The sequence below is a fragment of the Topomyia yanbarensis genome, chromosome 2 (assembly GCF_030247195.1).
Source record: "Topomyia yanbarensis strain Yona2022 chromosome 2, ASM3024719v1, whole genome shotgun sequence".
Taxonomy (NCBI): Eukaryota; Metazoa; Arthropoda; class Insecta; order Diptera; family Culicidae; genus Topomyia; species Topomyia yanbarensis.
In genome coordinates, this window is record NC_080671.1 from 4,230,797 (window position 1) to 4,251,682 (window position 20,886).

Consider the following 20,886-nt stretch of genomic DNA (forward strand, 5'->3'; position numbering starts at 1 on the left):
TCCATTCCGACAAAAAGTTAGTGTCGGTTTGTGATGAGGCGAAGCCGAAACGCAACTGTGTAAGAACTTAAACATGTTTTTCTGAAACTACAGTTGTAAAATAAATTATTCTGCAAAAATGCCGATATTTGCCTTAGCTAATCCAGTGTTGTCAAAAGCGTACTTTAGAGATGATTTGATACTAGTGGGGTGTTCAATAGTTTACACGGCATCTAGTATAAAGTGTCAGGCTAACATTTCTTCTCTTTCCTCCGCAATTAATAGACAGGTAAAATAGTCCATTATCATGCTATTTTCAAACAGTTTTCCAGCACAAAACAAAGCCCCACAATAGTGCAAAAAATAAATGGTAACTTATTCATGATTATTACTGTAAAGGATGAAAATTTGATGAACAAATGAAAAATGATATTTACATGCAAAGTAAAAGTTGGACACGTTTTAAACAACGGATCATGTCGGCATCAAGTGTTACGATTTAAAAAATTCGAGAACGACTTACTTGCTTACTATCTAGTGTCACAGATGAATACGTATTTCGGATCAGCGTTGTGATTCCTGATTCTACAACATTCATCGACCTTTTGTTCCTTTCTCTATGTTAACTAAAGTACCCAGTAGTAAAAAAACAACGTTTACTTTCTTATTAGCATTTACAAGTTGTTGTTCGTACACTCAAAATTTCACTGCACTTCGGCCGCGGCCTACTTATCCAAATTGTTCAACGTACTGGTCGTCAGTCTTGTAAAACTGTTCGAAAGGTTTTCTTCTTCCTGCTGCATTCGATGCGGGTGATGCTGGTTGTTGTTGTTGTTAGTGTTAGTGTTATTATTGTTCTGCAATTCCTGCTTGATGTCAGAGTTGGAGAAATGCCCCATAATCGATTTGATCTCGGATGAGTTCATGGTGAACTCCTTACCGAGATCCATATCGAGCAAACTGCTGAGATTGTACTCGGTCGTATTGCCAGTCGTGGTCTGCTGACAGGATCCAGCCGCTCCGGTTCCGATTCCACTAGGACCGGCTTGAGTAAGGGTAACCGGTAGGCCACCATTCACGAGATTTCCTATATTGAACTGCTGGACGACGTTGCTGATGTTGGCGGGAATCTGGAACTGATGATTCTGCGGCTGTTGTTGTTGCTGCTGCTGCTGCTGCTGTTGCTGTTGATACATCGTTAAACCGTTGGTAGGGGAGGTTGCGACAAAGTTGTACTGATTCTGGAACTGCTGCTGGGTGCCAAGGAAAAAATCGTTGCCCGGGCTAGCTTGGTATGCGCCGGGGGTTGGTGTTAAGCTACTGGCAGCACCGGTGAAGGGGGAGGTCGGTCCGACGGGCGTTGTGTTACCATGGTGCGCGATAGGCGATCGTTCCACCGGTGACGGGGTCTCGTTTGGATTGCGGTAGGTGCCCTGGAAGCCAAGAAATTGGTGTGTAGGCGAATCTGGAATGATTTCAGTTTCAGATAGGGTTCTACTTGAAGGGGGACAGCAAAATAACCTAGCATACCTCTTGGTTCCGTTTTGATAGCTTCTCCTGGCACGTTAAGCATGTGTCCGTAGTAGGCGTTGCCTGAAATTTTGTTTGTTTTTATTATTGAACAGAAATGTAATTTTCAGCAGTTGCTACGATCGAAAAAGCTGTTAGGTAAACTGACATGCAAGTATGATGAAATGGTATGTTACAATAACAATGATTGGGTGATTTTGTGCAATCAAATGAACACACTGGAAAATTGGACATATTCTAAAACAGACCATGCTTAAAAATCAACAGAAGGCAAACTCCATAGAAAACTAAAATTAATTTGGACTTACATTTACAATATTATGAGTTGCTTGAAACTGATAACCTATTTGAAGTTTAACAGAGTGAAACTCAGCGATCTCAATTGAACTTTAGTTTTATTTTATTCTATAATAATTGCACCAATAGTTATTTGCTTTTAGCTTGTAAAATAGTTGTATTTATAAAATTTCTCTTTCTGAAATATAACCTGATTTAAAAAAAAAAACATTTGGTTTAGTCTCAGTTGAGCTACAACTTTCAATTGTTTCTATGATTAACGTACAATGTTGTATATTAGAAGGTATCTTATATCAAGAGATTCGTCAGTTTTAAAAAACGAGTTTACGCCTAAAACAACTCTCCGATTAAGTAGCGTTTATGCTGCACAAATTGTTATTATTTCTATTTTATCGGTAAACCTGGGTAATTGCTTGGCTTTCGATGTTTTCCCCTAATCTCTTGTACAAACAATGCCAGATTGCTGTTGAGATGTTCTATATAGTAGCTTCAAAAGTTGTTTTTTTTTTCTTCAAATAACTATTTACTGTATAATAAATCTGACTAGCTTGTTTGGTTTCACCACTGACTAGTTCGGTTTGTCCAACTAACACAAATACGTACAAATTTTCTGATCTTCAATATATGATCCCAAAGACAAGAAAGATATCGGACGAGGCGATTCCCCAATCCAACTGCTTTGTCGCAGACAAAACGTATCTTGTCACAAAAAATGTTATGATCGACAATTTGATCGATTCAAGTAGGCTGCAAAAACGACTAGTGTTTTTATTGGCAAATGTGAATGTTTTTTTTTCACCAGAACCACAAAATCCATCTTTTTTCCCGTATAACTAAACCACCAACCACCATCACCTACAGAACGGGTTAGTCTCCGATATCCAATGATGCTGTACATGTTCCTGGTTACAATGTTAGTTTTGTTTTGTTTTCCCAAAGAAAAAATTGTTTCAAATTTCAAATGATGCATGGTCCCGCGGCGGCTTTTTAGTAGAACTACGCCGCGATCGAAAAAATGTGTGCTTGATTGGCAAAGTAGGCGCTGATTTCCAATGCGGAAAAGACAACCGACCAACCACCCGGAATTGTGAGTGTCAAGTGGATGTGATGTGTGGTATGTATGTGCTCGTGAATATACGGACAGTTAATGGAAATTGATGAGAATAATGAACAATGATGCAGGTATGTATAAATGCGTAGTATTCGAGCGACAAAGAGACACAGTGAGAGAGAGAGAGCAGATGGAGGAGTAAATAGACCGGGAGACACTTACGAGCTACTTCCGGTGTGTGTTCTGGGACCTCCCAGTTGCGCCGTTTGCGCTTTTGACTCAGATTGGCTACAAACACAGACAGAGATAGGTACATGTTGTCAGTAAAATGTTTGCTGTTGTGCAGATAATGATATGAACTAGTTCAAAAACTGAGACTAAAACGATTGAATGCTTCTAGACATCGGCACTGTAAGCGGTACTATTGGGACGGATATGCGGCTGCTGCTGGAATATGAACGGACCAGGTTCGACCAGGGAGTAATAGCAGGAAGTATCATCGAACTCGCTGAGGGCCGCATTCGGGGCAATTGAGGTGTACAAGGCAAAGTGTTCGGCTTCGGTAAGATCTACACTCGGGTCGAGCTTGATCCCGAAATCCCCCTCGACCAGATTCTTTATACTTCTTGCATCGGCAATAGCAACCAGTTCGAGATTACCGTCCTGAATCGGAACGTCCAGCTGTAAAGCACTGACCGCTTTCCGATCCAGTGGTGGCAGCGAAGCTGTGCTTGCTCGCTCATAATTTTCGTTCCCCGGAAGAGAAAGATGCGTGCCACTGCCCCCGTTTCCGGTTCGGAACGAAAGGTTTGTCGAAGGACCATCACCTTTGAGCGGGATGTAGATTACATCGGGATTCGACTCGGTAGTCGGTCGCTGCTTGTAGGAAACACTGCTGGCACTTCGAGCAACCGGTTTACCAGCCTTACGCTTCTCCCCCTTCTCAGTTTTGCTACGAATAGAAGCCCGAACAGAATCACCCGATTCGAAATTTACGACACTTGGTTCTTTGGATGCTCCAGGAGTTCCCTTATTGTTCAGAGTGCTGGTACTACCGGAAAGATCAGATTTGCTTTTCTTACGAGAGAACAGCTTAGAGAAAAAACCTGGCTTCTTACTCTTAGGCAATGTACCGTAGTCACTCTTAACAGGGGACGCCGGCGGTGTAGGAGGAAGTTTTTTATTCGGTGGGCTGTCCGGAGACTTCATGATGATGATCTGATCAGACTGGGGACGTGGGGTTAAGCTACGCATGGAACCTTTACGAATGATACTATGCAGGATGACTTCATCGCCATCGAAATTTTCCTTATTCTGACTATTTGGTTTAGCACGTTTCGGAGGAAGTGGGGGAAGTTTTTCCTCATCTCTGCTATCCCGTTTCAACGAAGTAATCTCAATGGTAGGAGGACAAACAACAGCAGGTTCCACGGCATCGTAATCCCCTGGTTCTACTTCAAATTGAAAGAAAGGACGCGGTGGAACCGGAGGGCCTAACGCTAGCGGAACCGGATTTTTAAAGGCACGTTGCAAACTAGTATAGGTAGCTGCGTCATCAAAAACATCGTCAATATCCATCTTTTCACCGTTCTCTACCAGACCAATCGGAACAGTTTTCTCTAGATTTTTCAGTTCATTCTCAATGATCATATTTTCCCGCCGGAGCTGGTGATCCGTATAGATCTCATCCAGCTCGGCAACCTGTTCCAACAGCTCATTCAGAGTTTTATCTTCATCCTCTTTCGGAACTTGCTGCTCGACGGACACACTTTCCTCCATCATCTGATTGTCAACGCTATTATTGTTAGCATCGTTGAATTCGTTTCGCTCGATCCACTCGGTCGTTTTCTGTTCACTAGGAATCTGCTCCGTTACGATTGGTTTGTTCTCCGCTATCGGAGTGTCTAACACTATGACCTCATCCGATTGACTTGGACTAACGGGCGGAGTAGGTTTCAACTCTGCCGGAGCTACTGTACCCTCTAGAAGAATTTTTTTGAACACCTCATTCTCCGGAGAATCGTTCTTCAGTATGTCATGCTGAAGCGACCAGAATCTACGCCTACCTGAGTCTAGCGGGACGAGTTCGAATGGCAGCGGTTCACTGGTAGCACCGTCCGAAGGCCTTCTCAGTTGAATATTCACCTGAAAACGAAAAAAAACCGAAAATAAGTTCCCTAATCTGATTCAAGTCGGACAACGCCTCACCATAACTGAATGCTCCACCTCCAGCGTTCGATAGCGTGGCGTTCTGAAGCAGATAGCCACCTGTTTGTGCACGTTGGTATGCTGAAACTCGCCAATATCCTCCCACACGATCTTGCCGTGCTGTTCCTCGTAAAATCTCACCGAAATGTCCTCCTTGGCGACCTTTTCGCACAACAGAATAATCTCTTTGCCACCGGCCACCGTAGCCGTAATGTCACTAAGCTTACAAATCACCAGATCCGACATGGCCTTCTTGTCGTAGATAATATCGGACACCACCGGCTGCAGCGGTTCCGTAAAGCGTCCCCGCTGTTGACCCTCCAGAAACACTTGGAAGCAAAGTCGGACGGCGTTCAGATCGATGGTGGCGGGTTGCTTAGCGTGACTGTATCCAGCTGAAAAAAATATAAATTAGCTCCTTAATTTAACATAACATTAAATCGATCCTTACTTTTGAACGGATCCACCCGTATCTCCTCTCGTAATCGCAGCGCATCCTCGATGTCCTTCTTCTTGACGCACTGAATACCGAGATTGCTGAAGGTATAGGTCATACTACTACTGTTGATCTCCACCGTGCAGACACCCTTCTTGCAGCCCTCCTTACCGACTAGATTGTGCGGATGGGGCCGATACGGTGGATCCTTGGTAACGCAGGAAACTACCACCACGGCTCGGCCCTTGTAACCGCGTACCTCGATGCTGGGGAAGGTTTTCTGCTCCGGTGTACTGTGCACACCCGGTATCGAACCGGCCGAACGTCCTTCACATTCATACCGAAAGCGGAGTGCCTTGGACTGCGGCTGTTCGGTGATGACGACGAATGGCTTCTCGGGTGCTGAAGGGGGCATTTCTTCGACGATTATATCAGCTGAAAGCAATGGAGATTGTTAGTTTTCGATTCATCAAAGTAGGCCTGTTTGGCTAGAGTGCAAAATAGTAGGCTTGCGAAAGAATTCCTGTTTTTATTATGGTGACCTGAACCCTAATTTTACCTTTTCCTCTTGGTATGAGTTTTGTGGTGGGTGAAACAATGGGATAGGTGGGCTTATTGCAGATAGTGGTTTCACTGTGAACAACCGTGTTGTACATTCCGGCTAGGGGTGACTGCTTCAAGCGATCGAGTTTGTGGAACAGATTCAAATGTTCATAGTCGGATGAAGATGTAGACGATGAGGAGGATGCCGATGAGTTGTGTCTAACGCGACGCCGGATGACACTGCGTGAGAACGTTGCGGTGGATCGCGTCGGGAAGGACATGGTTTTACACTTTTTTGCTCGTACTACGCACTCAATTCAGTTCGGTAATTTAGGCACTGATGAAAAGTCAATCAATTTTAAAACTAAGCTACATATATTTACTGACTTCCAGTGATATATCTCTCGAGTCTCAGCATATAAACGTCACTTGTACTGAGAGATCGGTAAAAGATTTGTTGGCCAATCAGACTCGACTGTAAAGATCTCGGTAGAAGATATGAAAAATGCTAAAATTCTATAGAATATCATGAATGTGTAGGTGGTCTAACTGGTCAATGTCAATTTTATGATTGTCCTGTATCGTTGTTGCACTTCAGTTCGAAAGGGTAGTGCTCATAATTGCAAGCCATGATTGATTAGGGATACAAGGCCGATCCTTAATGCTAACGCACAAATTAACGATATAAGGGGAATAACTCAAGATAAGCTTCAACTTGGAGTATGTTGAGATTTTAAAAATTTAATCGATTTTATTGGACTTTTACATGTGTTTCGAAACGTTCATTTTTTACCATTGCAAATTATCACAAAAATATTAAACCTAGCTGAATCGTGATTCTATATTCAATCTCCGCCAACCGCAAGCAGTTAGCGATAAACAAATATGTACCAACCGCACGCGTCTCCATGCCAGATGCATTCGATGGAGGCGTAAGTGGTTTGTGTTTATATCATGTCAATCAAAGCAACATGATTTAGCTGTGTTGCTCTGGTTTCAGCAAAAGCTTTTTATTTTAATTTTGCACATTTATATATCATGTCGTTTTTTCTTGATGTTAAAACTGAATTACCATTGTAATGGAATATGCAGGAGATATCGTGAAGAATTGATAATCACTAAAAGGAGTATGCTGACGTAAGTGAGAATTTGGAGGACTTGTTCGTTAAGCGTAGAATACTAAACGGTTCTATATGTGCAAGAAAATCTCGGTTAATAGATTAAGGTGAAGATATGTGGAAGCCAGGAACGCCCGCTTGTTGCTAGGCACCGACGCGCTTGTTTACATTGAGAAAAATTGTAATTTGAAGTGAAAATTCAAACGCACAAATGAGAGTTTTCGGACATTTTCCTTCGGTTATCTACACAGTGGCAGAAAATTTGATGTTTTGTTAGTAAACGATTGAAGTTTCGTGGGTGTTTTTTGCAGTGGTGTGTGATAAAAGTGCATTTGAAAAAGTGCAATAAAAATAGGAAGAAGAAAAATAAGTGTATTTCGAAAAGAAACCCAAAGTGAAGAGGGGTGATGTTTTCGCACAAAATAAGAACTACAGATGGCATTCCGTCAAAAACTCGAGTTGATTGCATAGGAAAATTGTCTAGCTTCCTCAAGTAGCAGTTTCGTTGCACACCGGCAAGGTTAGTGTGTTGAAAAACGCATTTTTATATTTGCTCATGTCCAGGGCCGTCGAGAGCCGCGTCGGACCCCAAGGCTTGTATTACTGCCGGGCCCTTTTAAACCTAAGCCCTCTAGTTCAGCATGAGTTAGTGCCTCTTCAGTTATTGGAAACTCGTGAGTCCGTGGTTTCTATAGTTTTCCGGGTGACACACATTGACACATGCACAGGTAGCGTGCCAGGCAGGTGAATTTCGACAGCTTATTCCGTGGTATCCAAATCGTGTAAAATTTCCATAGTTACGAGTTTTTCAATTTGCGGGTACTCAGGAATCAGGAATCAATAGCGCCTGGCTTAAATGACACGTTTTCCATGTTGATCGGACATTTCTGCCTTGTCATGAATCGTTTTTTCATCACTTCCCTGATGTAGGATTGGGTAAGAGGTAAGGTTAGTGGTAATGAAAATAACGACATAGAACAATTAAAACAGAGCATTCTGCACTTCCGGAAGCATACTGAACGATCTGCAGGTGCTACAATAGCAGGAATAATACTTCCAACCTCCGGAGGGATTTAGAATTTTTATTTAACAGTGAGCAGATATATTTCGTTTCGTGAAACAAACGCTTGATGATAGTCTGGAATATAATCAGCACGCTATGTCTAACTTGGTGAAATTGTAGGGTGTAAATAGATCTTAAGGAACGTCTCAAGAAGTAAACAGGAATACAGTTTGACCATAATAGGCCACTTTATGTTTGTAATCGTCACTCATTTTTTCGACATAGTGGGTTGGAACATGATATTTTGCTTTTACTGTGCAAAGCGACACACGGATTAATGTATGTGCTGGTAGCGGTGGAGCAGTTTTTAGCTCTTTAGCTCTTTAGCTTTATAAGCAAAATGAGAAGGTAGCAGATGCAGCTCGAAATTCATGTTTAAAATTATTAAATCAAAAAGATTTTCAATTTACATAAGTTTATCTCATATTGAATCCTAGAAAACCGATCCAAATCGCAGGTTTTATTAATAAACAATGTGATATACATAACGTAGGAGCCGGTTTTGATATGCTGTTAGAATATATAGTACTGCTGGTGTTGGATGAACTGAACTGATTTGATTTCATTATTTCGCACATTATAATTAGACATCACACTCATCTTTGGCGAGGCCCAAAATCACCGTTCTATCTCAACACAATGCATTATTAGGGGAAATATTCCTTGAATGTAGTATAAAAACACAAAAATTCAGTTTAGTTTTATTCACCGGTTAACTAAGGTCAGTCTAGCTTCTCATCTGGCCCAGAGTAGAAACTAAAAATCGACAAAAACGACTGCAGACGAATTATGTTGCCATTTGCTTTTGAAATGTCCTGTAAGACCAGCTACTAAACGAGATTGTGCTCAATCCGGGAGAAGTTAACGCCCTGCAAATACACCATATCAAACATTAAGAAGCACAGTCGTTTATTTCGCAGATCAACGTGCAGCACACCAACAAAAGCTGTAACGTTAACAACATCATCCTCGTATATATAGGCAAGGACTCTAAAGAGATGCGCTAACATGAATTATATCCACACACCCCTGACATCGTGATTAACAAATTTATGTCAAGAATCGGAGAAGTGGCTTCCATAACAGCTATAACTTCGAATTTCCCGGGTGTCCCTAATGTTGTTCTTGTGGTGAAACTGCTTTCGTAGAAACCAACTCCCTTATACGTAGGTGGTTGTTTTATGCGGATCAACCGATAATGCGACGATAGGAATCTACCAGACAACACTGTTAGATTCCTATGCGTGAATTCTGAAAAAAGACACTGCACCACGAAAAACTTTGTGCAAAAGCAGCTAAGAAAAGCCCACTTACTATAACCGTAAATAGCACACCGTTGTCTTATGCCAAACCACAAACGGCTACAAAACCAATATCTACGGATCTGACAGGAACCAATAATCACTCAACAACAATCACGCCCAGGATCTCCAAGCCAAAAACCGGCACCAACAGCAAAGAAGCGAACGTAGAAGAGGACGAATGCGTTTGTCCGTGCACTCGCATGCCTGTTTGACGCTCTATTTTTTTCTTCGAAAATACTTTGAATTGGCTTCTCAATATTTTGTAGTGTATTCCGTCGATTCAAGCAAAAAAACTCGTTTTTTAAATTTGTACACGAAGTAGACAACTCCCTTAAGAACGTTTGTTTTAAAAATGTCAACTATCAAATAAAATTTTCATTTTTTTTGCGCTTTCATCATATAACAATTAAATAAGGCGAACGATTACAAAGAATTTACTATTGCTATTTTTTATTGCTCTTCTATGAATACCGGACGTGTTCGCCCATCTTTCGGGTTAAAACGCGGGCCCCCAAATACGACCCGGGCCCCAGGGCAGTTGCCCTGGCTGACCCCCCCCCCCCCTCTCATCGGGCCTGCTCATGTCAGATACATGGTTAGGCAGGGTAGAGGAGTGTGTGTGGCGTAGGAGCTGTGTTGTGGCTCGCTTGTATAATGTCCTTAAAAGCTACTCGGATAAAACTGTTGATGTAGTAGTTCTCGATCCCAGCAGTAGCAAAAGGCTGAGAAAACCGTTTAGAGGCCGTGCGACCACTCGGGGCCCTGGGCACTATTGAATTAAGGGATGTTTCTCCATGCCACTATAAGACTTTTTCAAATTAAAGCCAAGTAGGCCTTTTGTTAAGTTTGAATGAGAATAATCATCAAAATATATGAAGAAAAACACAGTTGCAGATTCCTCCACCGTATTGTATTAAACGCGCAAGATGACCTGAGTTGATCCAAAAGTTTATTGTGACTGTCATGCGCAGGATTCCCAGAAAAGATTCAAAATAACGAGCACTCTGAAGTAGAGCGATTTAAAAGATAAAGCATCAAATTACAATTAAGCTTTGCGTTTCAATCTACGATTATTAAAATGAGACATATTGTGTATACTCGCATATGTCAGTGGCGCCATAATTACACATGCGATCACGGTACCAATGTTTGTTAGATTTGTGTAAGTACCATTTGACATAAGGTATGGAAATACTTTCGAATGTATTTAGTGCAACATGTTTGAGTGAATCGAACAATCAGGTGGATCTTACGTTTACGTACGGAACATTTCCAATGCAAAAGAAGGGTTATTGCTCTAAAAATCCATCAAACCATTTGTCAAAGTATGCATTCATTTCGATTTTATTACAGATTCAAGGAAACTTCGGAAGAAGCAATCAATTCCTATAGCAAACCGGGCTGACGAAAAGATCACAAGTTTGCGTGCAACAGTTATTTGGCATACAAATTCTAAGAACTGCTCATGTTTGAAAGAAGGTATTAAACCCTATGTTCGAGTAAAACGGTTATACGAGTGGATAACGGATTTGTTTTCGAGGGACCGCCGCTTTTGACGGCACATCCTCAGCAGCTTTACACCGCATCAGTTCCTTGAATTAGGTAGTACGCAAACCTATGGCATCACCACAGAAAATGAATAAAAACACTTTTCTGGGGAATAAGTCTTTCTGGGGAATGGTAAATTCTTGAGGATAGAATTCTGAGACTTTCTGAAAATGGTTCATTGTTTTTGATTAAAATGAATTGAAACTTGAACGGGAATTTTTGTGTGCCATTTTGGCCTTACTGTGCTGCGGTTTCTGCCGATAGTATCATTCTGCTGGGTTGTCGGAACGTTTTGATCACGTAGGATACGAAGCTTTGTGCGATTCCGAACTGCTCTGCTATCAATTCGGCGATGAGAGGAATTGTGATATTGTTGATACAATGCCAAAATAAGCGACGTTCAATTCAAATTTCTGCCATTTTTAGCAATGCACTAAAGCGTTACAACTAATCGAGTGTACAATCATTGAAATTGGAAATAACACTCAGCTAACGTGGTCGATCAACCGAAACTTCTTCGCTCTAATCATTTCCGATCCTAAACCAGAAGCTCTGGATCATACCCGCTATTATCATTGGCTGAAGATTGCTCGAGAAAAGTAGGTGTGTCCACAGTCGTGGGGTTTGCGGAACATTCCCTCGAGTGGATGGCTACAATTCCATATCACTTTCGTTGACACCGACAAATTGATTGCTGGTCTTACGTAGATTCCAGTTTTAGTCCCAATTACTCGTTGTTTGGGTCAGCAGTTCCTCGGAAATCTCGGATCGATTATAATGACTACATCCCCTAACGTGATGCCTCACATAACGATTTGGGCTGCTTCTACCGATAAGTGACCGATGTACTATCCAACATAGTCGAGTTTTTCAGCGATACGGTTCGTCTCTCCACCTTCTCGGCTACCTAATATGTGTCCCACTCGCCAATTTCTGATTCTTATTAAGAACCTCGGTCACACGTCGGTGTATGAATCTATAGGGAGCCCTATCAAGTAGCCTTTTAACTAGTTTGTCAAACGATAAAGATTGTGGAGAAAGCTTGAGTTCTCATACTGTATGGACATCGGTCAATCGATACTTGGATTGCGCATTACGAGCTACAGATATCTTCAGGGAAACCATGGCCGATGAGTCCTCACTTGACACTTTCGTTACAAGTGTCTGCAGTCCAGCGTAGGCAAAGCGGATGCGAAGTTCCTTCAAGCATGAGCTCAATCTCAAAGTAACGTCAAGTAGTCAATCCAAGAATCTACACTCACGCATTGCTAGATGATGGATCGTCCTTGACGTTGAACTGTAGATCTTAGCTTCAAGACCATGTAGGATGACTGGTGCATAACGGAACAGTACTGATTAATGGCTGTTGTTAGAAACGACGAGGAAGTTTTGGAAGATGATGACACAGTTCTAATATTGCTCACAATATTCGTAGACTTCGGTGAACCATTGGGTAGTACTTGATGGTGTGTATAAGTGCAGCCATGTTTTCCGCAAATCTCCATAAATTTACGGGGAGCTCGATGTCATCCTAAGCATCTCCCCATTAATGAATTCATGTTTGCTTTTTGAACTGACAGTTGATTTATAGTATACCAATTATTAGAAGATATCCCTAAAAATTTTAACTTTCATGACATTGTTCACTGCCGTGATCCGCATAACAGTCCCATTTGCTATGGGTTTACTATACAGGTGGGACTGTTATGCATATCACGGCAGTTCATAGTCCAAGCAAATCAGTTGTTGATAATTTCACATAAACTACTGCACCAAATTCGGAGTATTATTTGGATGGTGTTAAGTCAGACCGGACTAAGTGGCCAATTCCCAAAAGGTGAAATAATGATACTACTGGATAAGGAACTTCTTCAACTACATTCGACTTTTGCCAGATTTGGAATATGTCACATTAAGCAAAAATTATGGCAAAATCTTGTTTCGAATTACAACGTATAGAATGCTGCGATTAAAATGTTTAACTCGTTTTTCTCGAAATCAATACAATATCTCCTAGTCCGGTCTAACTTAACACCGACCATTTGTCAATAAAATTATTTATCAATTAAATTTTGCTCCGTGAACTGATTTATAGAATATTGATCGCATTCCTTCTGGTGGAATAGTTCATAAAACTATGATACCACCGATTGATTCCACTTTCGTAAACCAGTTTATACATCATGCATTTTAGGCATGCTCCTTATAATAGTATGCGAACTATGCTTCATGATTTCTAGTATACTTGTGAAACAGTTCACAAAACCATAAAATACGTTTCCACTTGATATAGCGATATAGTGAATCAAATATGTAATATTTTGCGCATATACTTTATATTTTTCAGTGAATAATTTCACAAAACTCAGATAATTAACCATCGATCCATGTTTGGTTCGTGAACTGATCCTTGATTCATGGTATATTATTCACGAACTATCTAGCGGGCCTGGCGCCCCCATCCATTTAGCGCTTCGGTCCGAGTCTAATCCTATTCGGTCAAGGAAAGACGGCCACGTATTACACAAAACTCATTACTCGTGTGAACATAGACGGAAACAGTTAAAATAAAGACAACGAGTTCCATGTGTTCCTCCTGGTAACAGATGGTAATAATAACAGACGGTGCCCCATTGTCGTTCAAAACCCCTTAAAGACGGTAAAAAGTATTTGCTGAGCTTCAGTGACGTTTTCGTGCTTAGGTGTCTTCAGCAAAGTGCCTCTAATGTCGCTAGCATCTTCACTCTTCTCCCAATTTTAGAAAACTGTTTTGTTTTCTTTAAAAATGATGAATATTTGTTTTCAGCAGCATTATAAAACAGTTGATACGGGGTAACATTGTTGGAGATACAATTTACTGATATATTTGAACTGAAGACATATAAATGTACGTGTTGGTATACCAATTGGGTCATTAAGCTATATACAGTTTTCCATTCCATCCGTTAAATTTTAGGTCCAATATACATAATACAACATCATTTCAAAAACAAATTCGTTATAATACGTAAAAACGAATTTTTTGTTTTTTAAAATAAATCTTATATAAACTAGGCAACCATACATAGGAAAACTGCGGTTGTTTACATCTGGCCCATCAAGACAACACCCAAAATGAAAAAAACTATATTCATTGTATGGTGTTTATGTCAAATAAAAATAACCCTGCGGGAAAACCGGGAAAACATGTGTTCATTTTTTCTGACAGGGCATCATTTGTCGTGAAATTCGAAATGTCAAATCCTTCTGATAGTGTCAAATCCAGACTGTCAACATATTTCTTTATTTTAAATTTAAATTTTATTTTCACGTTTCCTGAGTTGGAAAAATACATTGTTGCAATCACGAAAATCAGCTTTATCGATGTATGTAATAAAAAAGAGTTTTTTTCTCATTTAATGACCCAATTAATTGGTATACGAATTGGAATAGGTTCGCCAAATTTTGGAAGAAGTCTATAAAATAACCCCTTGAAAACTACCTAAAAATTGTTGTAGTTCGATGCAACAAAAAAATCTCCAAAAAAGAAATGTACCTATTAATGTGAAACACAGCGAATAATACATACAATAAAGATCCATTTTTATCAGTCTCATGGTGTATTTTAGGCTGACAAAATAGGGACATTGACTAAATCGGGCAATTTTTTTCCTTTATAATAAACTGAAGCTGTTAAAATATTCTTCTCGTCCCTTGATGTAGTCTGATAACTATTTCTGATAATGATGAACTTTTTCTTTTCGCATATTTCGCATATCTTCATGATAAGGAAAACATGCTCAAGAAAGGATTTGCTCGAATTCAGTCCTGTTCATCTGCTAAAGCCCATCAAACATATGTTCATATTTGGCTGATAACATCGGGGTTTCAATGTGTTATATTAGATATTCAGCATTCGAAGAAGTTTCTTTTGAACGAGTGTAGAACGACTTTGTTTCTACTTACTTGAAATCAGCGGCGTAGCCAGAAATTCGGTTTGGTGGGGGTTTGGCGAAGTTTTAAAATTATGCAGAATTAATTTTTCAGAAAATAGTAACAGAGTTCCTGTCTTTAGCGAATTTGTTGAGACTTTATTGTAGTCATGAATATTAACCTGAGAAAATTCACCATAAATACTTCTTGGACGATATACCGTCAAAATTATTTTATCAAATGATGCGCTGATTAACGTTTGTAAAACTCATCGAAGATACTAAACCTCCGAAATTGGCGGTTTCAAAATGATGCTATCTTGACCTTAAATTACTGTTGTTAAACATTTGACCTATACATATAATTGGTCATAAAACAAAAATCAAAAGCTCATCAAAATCGATCAGAATCTGCTAGAGTCGAATAGAAATCGTCATTTTTCATAAATTTCTCTCTACATTCGGAAAGTGTTATCCTCGTTATTAATCATATTACGTTTTCGTCTCAACTCGACGCATTCCCAAAAAAAACCTGTCTTAATCCACCTAGTGGTGCAATTGTGTTTGTCTCATTTGTCCAGACTACGATTCCTGGTTATGTTCAATACAATGGTGGAAATGAATATTACATGTTCAGTACGATTTGCACATACATACAATGGATCGACAGCCACGATCTTGAGTTACTATGTGATACTGAAACGTCGCTTGAAACCAGGGGCGGATCATGGAGAAAGGTCCGGGAGCTCCAGATCCTGCCGAAAATTTTAAACTTGTTAAGGAATTTTAAACTATTTTTAATTTTAAAGTAGCTACCCCTCACTGCATACTCCCTCCGGGCCGGTATGATTGACGATTTTTGGAGTGATTGCATAACCTTTCTATATGAGAAAGGCAAAAATGTACCAAAGTCCAAAGAAGTCAATTTTTGTCAAACATCTCAATGTTTCATGCATTTTAAAGTCATTTGGCATCATAAATACAAATCTGATTTTGAAAATTTTTCATTTCAGTTTATATGGGAATTTGCTGTGTGATTGCACTCTTCAACTCGTAACTCCGGAAACGGAAGTCCAATCAATAAAAAATTCAATAGCAGCCGATGGGAAGGTTGTACCTTTCATTTGAGACTAACTTTGTGCAAATCGGTCCAGCCATCTCTGAAAAACAGAGGTCACATTTTTTTCTACATACACACATACACACACATACATACACACAGACATTTTTCGATCTCGACGAACTCAGTCGATTGGCATATGACACTCGGCCCTCCGGGTCGGGATTAGATTGACGAATTTTAGATTGAATGAGAAAGGCAAAAACATTTTTAGCAAATGTTGAAAGTTATGCATTTTTCTTGGTGAGCTGTTCTATGTTTCATAGACATTAAATAAATTTTAACTTCGCTTTCTATTAAATAAAGACCCTTATAACAGTACATCTCTACAAAAGCGAGCTCAATTTGAAAATAAATCTGAGGATTATGATTGATTACAGAACTCTGGAATTTTCTATTGGAATGTTTTCAGGCAGAAATTTGATATTGATGCAATTAGACAACTGTGAAATCAAGACCAATAGATCAGTTACATATCAGGACCCCTTTCCGACAATTTATCAAAATTCCTCATGATGTTTACAACAACAGGTTATCAATCTACGGATCAGATAATGTTATTGTAATATTGAATTAAATCAGTTTGCATCAATAAATTTTCAACTCCAATCCAATATTTTTTTTGTGTGGTGGGGGGCTATATGGTGTTAAAACCTTCTCTTGGCTAGGCCGTTGCTTGGAGTTATTTATTTCGCTTTTCATTTTCCGAAAGGTTTCAGATCGAACCGATGGTTATAAGTTAGAAAAATTGCAGTCAGAAGGTTCGCACAAATGAACATTTTTGCACTGATAAGTTATCAAGTTCCTTCCAGACAACTTGGAAGTGTTCGGTGATTTCTAGCGGTTGTAGATAGAAAAATGAAATACAAAATTCGTTTTATCGAAATAATGTTTAGCTTATTTCAGTGGATTATTACTATATTGAACAATAAATAGGCGAAAAAGAGTAATCAACAAACTTTTAAAGTATTCAAAATAGATATTTAAAGTCTTTAGTAAAGTTATTCGCAAAAGTAAGAGCTACAAATTTGCTGAAGACATCTTTTCGATATAATCACTTTCAAGAAAATTTGTGAAAATATCTCACTCATAGGGGGATTAATCAGCAAAAGCACAATACCAAAAGAAAGGGCATATTACCTCCATTAAATTCTCCGAAGATACTATTGACCTAAAATAAGCCGCTTTGGCGTTAATAATAGATTACATGTTTTTGGTCATATTTCTGGCAATGGGAAATGATAAAAATCTTTCGTCCGCATTTAATGTTAAATATCTTTTTTGATAATAGTCCGATTTCAACAATCTATAGCTTGTTCGAAAGGTATTCGTTAAAGCTGTCTAAAAATATATAAATTGTTAATCTATGTTGCCAATTTCGGCAGATAATTCAAAAAAACTGCAAAAAACGCCATTTTTACGCATTCAAACATTCATATCTTGGAAACTAAACATCAGAATCAAAAACAAATTAATAGCGTTCATACTGTTTTTTAGTTCTTTCATTTAAAATTGGTTTGGATAAGATCGGTTCAGCCATTGCTGAGAAACACGAATGAGAATTTGTCCGTTACATACACACACACAGACACACACACACACACACACACACACACACACACACACACACACACACACACACACAGAGACATTGTCCCAAATCGTCGAGCTGAGTCGATTGGTATATAAGACTCGGCCCTCCGGGCCTCGGAAAAATTCTTGAAAGTTTGAGCGAATTCTATACATTTCTTTTATAAGAAATGTAAAAAACAATAACAACAACAGCAATAACAACAAGAACAATAAAACAAAAACACCAACAACAGCAAGAATTCGATGGCGTAGAAGAAACAAAAAGAAAGGTTTGAAATCTGTGCAAAGGACTCAATCCCTTGCTACAGTGCGATCGCTGAGGCAATCAGAACAAGGATTATAACCAAGAACTATCCCAATCCAATACACATCAGAATACAGAAGAGGCCAGCCAGATTTAGGGCGAGTTGTATGGTCTTTCAGAGCTCAGATAAAGAAACTGCCAATTGGTTTGAAGAGCAAGCCTACTGGAGTACTCTTGACTGTACGACCGCGAGGGAACCTAAAATTCCGACGGGGCTCACGGCTGTGGGATATTTCCGACTTGGTGCTGAAGATGTAAATGATTTCATTCTGGATGAAAGAAACTCTATCATAAGAATACCGGAACTTTAGCCATCCTCATCGTGGAGATGGATACTATCTCAGGGATCATCTAGTGAGACAGAACGTTGAGATTGATTTTGGTTACGAACAGGTTACGCATTTCATGCATCCACGTAAGCGTAAGTCATTTGGTCCTTAGACTGGCTTCGATTGGATGCTATCAGCCTTCTGCGGCCGTAGCTGAATGAGAAGGTACCAACGAACAAGAACAACCAATACCGTAAAATCTCTGTCTTTATTCGAATCCGAAATGTGGCGACCCACGTCAAGAAATGAGTGGCAGAGGTTTCAACACTTCTTGACACAAAAAAGATGGACTGAGATTCGAAGTGATGTTAAATACTCAGCACAGAATTGTTGCTCTTAATTTTTCGAGCTGTATTCCGACTTGGTTGACTTTCTTTCCCTTGCTATTCGTGGAAACAAAACGAACACAAAACAAGAGCTGTGAACATGAGTTCGAAGGAGATTACAACGATGAAGATACAGGAACAAAAGGATTGCGAGGAGAGCAAACATGATGAGTTGCGGCATAGTGGCTCGTTCAAAGACGAGTCACTATGCCTCGAGGAGAGTAATCGGAAAGTGGTCAAAGAGGATAAATTACCTTGCGCTGCAGCCGGCGAACCAGAATCTTAGTTTTACGGTCAATATACATCGGTACAATCATAAAACTTCAGAGGTGGAAAATCTTTTCAAATGGACATTAAATTATTTCGATTTCCAGGTCTATATCACTGATGGCCAATCAAAGATTTTTTGAATGTATTGTTCATTGTCGTTAGTTCCGGAAGTTCCATGTTTCGGTCATATTCCAAAATTAAATTTCCACCGGTTCATCGGTGATGACTAAACCGATTTCCACAAACCAAGTCTCAAATGGAAAGTGTAATATGCGGCTGGGTATTGATGACTAAATCGCTAAAAATCGTTTTGCTTACTGGCTGCAAAGAGTATAACAAATCGACTTTGTTACTAAACGTCGTAAAAACAAAAAAGACCCGTTGCTTCCTTATTGTGAAGTTGGAATGAGTGCCTCTACTATCGGAAATGTAGATGGAACTTATCTCATGCAAAACTGTCTCAAATTTTATCATAAACGTAATTTTGAACTGATTACGTTTCATAGTTTAGCCGTAAGATGCTAGATGTAAGGCCATCTTAAGACCCCTCGTGATCCGAGGCAGGCTTTGGACCAAGATATTATTTGTCTGTATCATCATACTGTTAACAACGCGACGGATCAGGTCTTTACATTACTACGGTTAGAGCTCTCACGAAGCTGGTTGGTTCATTGTAACGGATTGTTATTACGTCCGTACCAATGGCAGACGGTATTTGGAGCGCTTAATTCTGTCGCGCGATCCATTTCTTCGCTGTCCACAAACTCTTTTGTTATGACTAGTAGGGGAACATGGGGGACTTGACCAGCTTTTCAGCTAAAACTGCATAAATCTCTAAAAAAGCCTTCAATCACTCAAAAGTCATTGAGATATAATGGGCAAAGTTATTGTGCGTCTTCATGATTTTTTGCAGAATTTTTAATTTAATTTTTGAAATGTTACAAAAGTTTTTCTACGATCGTTTGACTTAACCAAGATAATTTTGAAAAATCATAGCAAAAAAAGAATGTCATAAAACATACTGTAATTATTTTTTTCCATATTGTTGAGATCCTTAGGTAGCAGTAAAAATATAAAAGGGTTGCATTTGATAAATTTCGATTTTTAGTGCATTTACTTTTAAGGATTAACTGTGCTGCTTGCATTGCATGTTCCCACGTCACGAAATCTGTCCTACTATTGCTAACTTTGTTTACTAATACTAAAATATAAAGACTTATGTTTGAGGTGGAATTTTTTTATGGCGTGATTAACATTAACAGTAGATACCAAAGCATAATAAATATCAGGAATTTTGTATCGTACTTCAACTAATTGCCACTTGGTAAAGTCTCCCCAACATTAGTTATTGCGTTCAATGTCATGCAAATTCTAGTAATAGCTATTCCAAAGTTCCAATTTATGTAAAATCATTTCACTGCTTCACAAGGATTAAGATGGTATATTAGTATATTAATAGTAGTTAGTAGTCGAGTAGATATGTTCATACAAAGTTTTATAAAAATTTACATCATTTAATACAAATTTAGTAATCACGTAATATTTTCCGTTAGGAACGGATTTTTCCTTCCAAACTTTTAAAATTACCTGAAGGGATCGAAACAAGTATAAACATATTTTCGAAAAAGATTTAAGAATCGAATAAAGACGCCATAGCCAAAAATAGAATTTTGCGCTTGGTCAAGTCTCCCCATGTTCTCCTAAATGAGAATCTAAAACATACTTTTGAATATTTTATATTGCCGAATGATATATAACAAATGCATTCGAATAAACAGCCCAAAGTGCATTATTCTACTTCACTCCAGTTGTGTATCTGATATTACTAACTCATATTTTTCATGATAAAATGTTATGTTTATCCTAAATGCACGCACTCCTATTTCACGCCTGACTCTGAGCCTAGGTCATTTGGACTTAGGTCGGTGTCGACTAGGTGCTATCAACCTTGCTCAG

At 39.3% G+C, this 20,886-nt stretch overlaps 2 protein-coding genes across 8 annotated transcripts in view; both read right to left on the reverse strand.

Annotated features, from left to right (window-relative positions):
* Nucleotides 1–621: 621 nt before the first annotated feature.
* Nucleotides 622–3,205, reverse strand: LOC131678286 (uncharacterized protein DDB_G0283357-like). Its single transcript, XM_058958324.1, has 3 exons — nt 3,080–3,205; nt 1,510–1,572; nt 622–1,444 (listed from the first exon to the last, which is right to left on the reverse strand). The coding sequence occupies exons 1-3, from the start codon at nt 3,171–3,173 to the stop codon at nt 705–707; spliced, it is 897 nt and encodes a 298-aa protein (XP_058814307.1). The 5' UTR covers nt 3,174–3,205; the 3' UTR covers nt 622–704.
* Nucleotides 3,206–3,253: 48 nt separating this feature from the next.
* The window catches only part of LOC131678279 (embryonic polarity protein dorsal), a 163,830-nt gene continuing 146,197 nt past the window's right edge, over nt 3,254–20,886 (reverse strand). For 6 of the 7 annotated variants that reach the window (XM_058958314.1, XM_058958312.1, XM_058958313.1 and 3 more), the window contains 3 exons: nt 5,517–5,936; nt 5,066–5,460; nt 3,254–5,002 (listed from right to left, as the gene is read on the reverse strand). In XM_058958314.1, the coding sequence (XP_058814297.1) occupies nt 3,254–5,002; nt 5,066–5,460; nt 5,517–5,916 (2,544 nt within the window). In that variant the 5' untranslated portion in view covers nt 5,917–5,936. Of the gene's footprint in view, nt 5,003–5,065; nt 5,461–5,516; nt 5,937–6,060; nt 6,969–20,886 lie in introns of those variants that run through there. The other variant, XM_058958309.1, reaches the window with a different exon arrangement.

Coding starts and splice junctions, on each gene's coding strand:
- LOC131678286 (XM_058958324.1), bottom strand. CDS start 3,173: ATGTACCTATCTCTGTCTGTGTTTGTAGCCAATCTGAGTCAAAAGCGC. Junction 1,573..3,079: donor ACACACACCGGAAGTAGCTC/GTAAGTGTCTCC, acceptor ACAAAATTTCAG/GCAACGCCTACTACGGACAC. Junction 1,445..1,509: donor TATCAAAACGGAACCAAGAG/GTATGCTAGGTT, acceptor AAATCATTCCAG/ATTCGCCTACACACCAATTT.